The sequence below is a fragment of the Protobothrops mucrosquamatus genome, unplaced genomic scaffold, assembly GCF_001527695.2.
Source record: "Protobothrops mucrosquamatus isolate PMUCROS unplaced genomic scaffold, P.Mucros_1.0 scaffold7772, whole genome shotgun sequence".
NCBI classification, from domain to species: Eukaryota; Metazoa; Chordata; class Lepidosauria; order Squamata; family Viperidae; genus Protobothrops; species Protobothrops mucrosquamatus.
Window position 1 is genome coordinate 2,364 of NW_015393571.1, and position 5,319 is coordinate 7,682.

At 43.1% G+C, this 5,319-nt stretch overlaps 1 protein-coding gene across 1 annotated transcript in view; it reads right to left on the bottom strand.

Annotated features, from left to right (window-relative positions):
- LOC107300643 (huntingtin-like) overlaps positions 1–5,319 on the bottom strand; it is a gene marked incomplete at both ends in the record, with an annotated part of 16,330 nt that overhangs the window by 2,355 nt on the left and 8,656 nt on the right. The window contains 4 exons of the mRNA XM_015829953.1: positions 445–568; positions 1,603–1,940; positions 3,132–3,212; positions 4,114–4,204. Coding sequence (XP_015685439.1) covers positions 445–568; positions 1,603–1,940; positions 3,132–3,212; positions 4,114–4,204 — 634 coding nt within the window. The remainder of the gene's footprint in view (positions 1–444; positions 569–1,602; positions 1,941–3,131; positions 3,213–4,113; positions 4,205–5,319) is intronic.

Consider the following 5,319-nt stretch of genomic DNA (forward strand, 5'->3'; position numbering starts at 1 on the left):
TAATGTAATTAACACCGCAGGTAGTTCTCGACTTATACCAGTTCATTCAGTGTCAGTTCCAAGTTACAACGGCACTGAAAAAATTGGGACTTATGATTGTTTTCAGTTACGACCTTTTGCAGCATCACCCCCCACGGTCACTTGATCAAAATTCGGACGCTTGGCCATGGATTCACATTTACAACGGTCGCAGTGTCCCGGGGGGGTCACGTGATTCTCTTTTGCGACCTTCTGACAAGCAAATTCAAGGGGGTGGGGGGGAAAGCCAGTTGTTAAGTTACTTAAGTTACTTAACAACTGCAGTGATTCAATTAACCACTGTGGTTAAAATGGGGCAAAACTCACTTAACAAATATTTCACCTAAGAACAGAAACTTTGGACCTTGTCGTAGTCATTAAGTCGAGGACTATCTGGCTATTTGCTTCTACTAAGTATCGACGTACCGAGGCAAGAATTTCGGAAAGGATCCAGGTCCTCATTGTGTAGATCGCTTGTCGCTTCTTCTTCTTCGTCCTGCAGTTGTCCGATCTGCATTCCGGAGTACTGATTCTCGCCACCCTCTAGAATCTAAATTGTATACAGAATAAATTTTCAAAGCAGTTGAGATCAGGGGGGGGGTGGTCTCCAAGCCTGACAGCTTTTAAGACTTGTGGACTTCAGATGTTTTAATTAGCCACAATTCCTTTATCACAATTCCTCACACAATCTAACATTTGAGATATACACCTTATATATAGATTCTTACCATCTACCTTAACAAATTAATAAAACAATATAATATTCTTATGTTAATATTTATAGTTCTTAACTTTACATAACCAAGGTTTTCTTTATCTCAAGTCGTTACAATATCTTATATTCGTCACAATATCTTATATTCAGAATACATGTTTTATCTATTTGGGTATATTCTATTTTAAATTTTAAATCTCATGTGTAAATCAAAACCCCTGGCCTTTTCAGTCTTATTCTAGCTTTCTTTCTTTGGTTGGCTCAGGAATTCTGGGAGTTGAAGTCTTAAAAGTTGCCAAGTTTGAAAACCCCTGGTTTAGACTGAAACATAAATGACACTGAAACTTTACCAAAATTCTGCCCATTTATATATGCAAGTAAAACATTTAATCAAAGCACTGGGAAGAGGTTTATCTGTGTCCTCAGGGTCCCCTGAGTGGTGCAGGTGGGTGTGGAGTCTTCTTGGAACTGCTGACAACACCCTCCTTTCAGCAGTCCCAAGAAGGCTCCAAACCCATTTGCACCACTCAGGAGACCGAGGACGCAGATAAACCTCCAAGTGGCCTCAACAACTCTCTAAAAGGATGCAAACGACCAGCTGTCTGCACGGAATATAAATCCTGCCACTTCCCCACTTTCCAGTCAGAGCTGAAGAAGCTTCTGGGATGAGAAGCGAAACGTCTTCAAAGGAAAAACAAGAAAGTCCCGTTGCCTCCTGAAAAAAAACACCTTTGGGACAACCAGGACCTGGAACGACAGAGAACCTCCACAGACAAACCCACTAGTGTTAAAAAGAGGGGGTAGAAGAAGGGGGAAAAAAGATTAACATGTGTTTCCACTTCACGCAACTCATTAGGAACCGCTCTTACCATTTCGGAGAAATCGGAGGGGGTCACCGCCGAGTCCGGCCCTTCGGTGGTGGTCTGGGAGCTGTCGCTGATGGGCGACGAGGTGCCGTCGTTCACGTCCGACTGGATGGCGCTGATCTGGCTGGAACTCCGGCTCAGGATCTCGTCGTCGGCATCAGCTCTCGGGGCCGCGCCTGTCGGATCGCATGCGGGGAGCTCCGACTCGGACTGCAGGACGTGCTGAGAACGGGGCTGTTCCGTGATGATGTCGCAAGCCGGAGGATCGGAGGCCAAGCCGGCCGCTGTCGCCAGGCCCGAGGTGGGAGCCAATTCACTGCTGAGCTCGCTTTTCACAGACCCTAAAAGGGGAAAAGAAACCATGTGAGGGTTCCGGGATGCCATACTGCACCTTTAGCGACCGAACGAAACGTTATCGTCATGTCGGTAATTATTGCAGCAGTTTTATGGAATTCTTATCTTCTCTTTCCACAAAAGATCCCTTACTCGAAGCCTTTGTAATAAAGAAAAGTCAAAATTAACACACACACACACACACACACACACAGAGAGAGAGAGAGAGAGAGAGAGAAATTAGCATAATGTCACACCCGCCCCAAAACAGTCATTTAGGAAAGTAGACTCTTGACGGATTGAAGAGAAAAGGATTTTTACTAAAGACGTTGGTTGCAGGAAGATGAGGCGGGATCTGAAGTTCCCGCTTGCCGACACAAAGAGCCAAACCCTGAATTAGAACAGAGTCGGAAGGGACTTTCTAGGTCATCTAGTCCAATGCCTTGCCCAAGCAGGAGACCCTACACCGTATCTGACAGAGGGCAGTCTATTCTTTCTATTCTATTCTATTCTATTCTATTCTATTCTATTCTATTCTATTCTATTCTATTCTATTCTGCATTCCTTCTCTTCTCTTCTCTTCGGCATTCCTTCTATTCTATTCTATTCTATTCTATTCTGCATTCCTTCTATTCTATTCTATTCTGCATTCCTTCTATTCTATTCTATTCTGCATTCCTTCTATTCTATTCTATTCTGCATTCCTTCTATTCTATTCTGTTCTATTCTATTCTATTCTATTCTATTCTATTCTATTCTATTCTATTCTATTCTATTCTATTCTATTCTATTCTATTCTATTCTATTCTTAATTATTTCTTCATTTCTCTCTTCTAATTCTAATTCTATTCTATATTCTATCTTTTCAAAAATTGAAAACTGCTGCATTTGGTCTTGCGTCGCATCTGGAGTTATATAAAAAAAAATTTCAACACAATGGCTAAGTCATGGTTTATTGTGAAAGTCTAAAGGGGGCTACCGAGCTTTTCCATACAAAAACATGGCATGGAACCCCTGGTGCAGTTTTCCACAATTCCGCAAGTGAGAGGTTCATTATATCCCGCTCAACTCAAAAGATGTTATTACGTAATACATGCAACCCCCCCCCCTTTTTTTTAGAAGGCAGTAAATTCACGAGTAAAGAAAAATAATAGCGGATCGATTTCAGTAATTCTCACAAGAATGAGAGGCCAACTTACCTGCAAAGCCCATCTGGCTGGTTTCAGATCTGGCTTCAGAGTCTTCTTCCAGACCTTCTTCTTCTCCTGAAAGGACTTTAGCTGATAAATTAACGCAAGAAAATATATATATATCTCAGATTTCTGGCAATTTATCCTACACCGCATACAACAATTTGATTGTCTTTTTTGCAAAGTTGTTCTTTTTTGGTTACACGTTTTTGCCTGCCGTTTCCTCTAGGCCAGGGGTAGGCAACCTTGGCTGTTTTATGACTCGTGGACTTCAACTCCCAGAATTCCTGAGCCAGCCATGCTGAGGGGAAAGGGAGAGGTTCCCAAGCTGAGCCATGCTGGCTCAGGAATTCTGGGAGTTGAAGTCCACCAGTCATAAAAGAGCCAAGGTTGCCTACCCCTGCTCTAGGAGCTGCATCTATCTGATTCTCTATCCAGTTCACGTCAACCTTGTTGAGGAGGCCTAGAGGACGTGCCCGGCCTCAAAATTATCCAGCCAGATTTAAAGACTGCTCTAGATTTATTGTCATTTTTTTCCTGTGGGCACAACGGCACACCTTAAAAATGAAATTGAGTTGCTTCGTCTCAAAGGTGTACACATACATAACACACATTTAAAACATACTATATATACAACAGGGGTCTTCAAACCTGGCCCTTTGATGACTCGTGGACTTCAACTCCCAGAATCCCCCAGCCAGCGTGCTGAGGACAATTAACCAGTGGAACAGAAATTGCCTTCAGAAGTTGTGGGTGCTTCATCACTGGAGGCTTTTAAGAAGAGACTGGACAGGTCTGAAATGGTCTAGGGTCTCCTGCTTGAGCAGGGGGCTGGACTAGAAGACCTCCCAGGTCCCTTCCAGCTCCTATTCTATTTTATTCCATCTGGATTCTATCAGGCAACTTCCTGGCCTGGATCTGGTCAAGGAACGAAGCCTAGGCCACGTTCAGGAGATTAGGCGGCAGACCCTATGGCCCTTTCCCCCCTCACCAGGAAAATATGGGCTGGGGGCTTCTAAGGCTGAGTCTACCTCATCAAGGAAATGCTGGCATGATGGGTCAAAGGTGCATGAAAATTCTCTCTTGGCAATAATCAATAAGAATCACATGCAAGGGTCTAAGCTAGGGGTCTTCAAACTTGGCTCTTTGAGGACTTGTGGACTTCAACTCTCAGAATTCCTCAGCCAGGCACGCGTGCCTGGCTGAGGAATTCTGGGAGTTGAAGTCCACAAGTCCTCAAAGGGCCAAGTTTGAAGACCCCTGATCTAAGTTAAAAATGTGGAACTAAGAGTAGAAAGCACACGAACACAGTTCAAAACCAACATTTTGAATGTTTTATACATACCAAGGGTCTGCCTGTTTTTTATATATATCTACATCTCTGTCTGTATCTCTGCCTACCCATCTACCTATTTATAGACTTAAGTCAAAGATCTGATTGAACCGATACAACGGTGCATTAGGGAAATGCCACAAAAAAAAATTCAAATCAAAGCACATGCAATTAACTTAAAAGCAGGTTTTTTTTAAAAAAAAAAACCAAAACAATAGTACTTTGTCTAAACAAAGTTATTGTATTAAAAAGAGTACTCAAACCGCTTCAGACATTTAGCCAAATCAACTCATTATGATTGATTAGGTGCCGTCAAGTCATTATTGACTCTTTGCAACCACGTCGGTAGATTTTTCTGCCCGAGTTCATGATGATAGCTTACATAATGTTAGCCGCAGCGAAAAGCAAGGAATGAAACGTTAACTACGATTCTTTTAAAGGACAGCAACGATAGATGGCGAAAGTAAGAAAAGAAGGAAGGACCAAGAGCCAAAGAAATAAAAGTTTTCCCAGTCAAAGGAACGAAAAGAGGTAGAAAACGTAAGAGATTTCACAGATATAATCACCTTTTTGTTTTCTGGAAAAAACAGGGCTGCAGGAAGACCCCCCTCCAGCTGCAAATCACAGAAAAACTAAATATTAAAAAGGAATCATAACAATCTCTGAGGAACGCAGCCACCGTGCATTTGATGCCGTTCTTTTCAAGGAATTGTTTTCAGCAACTGACTACCGTATTTTTCGCTCTATAAGACGCACTTCCCCCCCCCAAAAGATGGGGGAAAATGTCTGTGCGTTTTATGGAGCGAATGCCGCCTCCCGACCGCGCTGCCGCCGCCGCAGCCTCCCGACCGCGCCGCCGCGGCC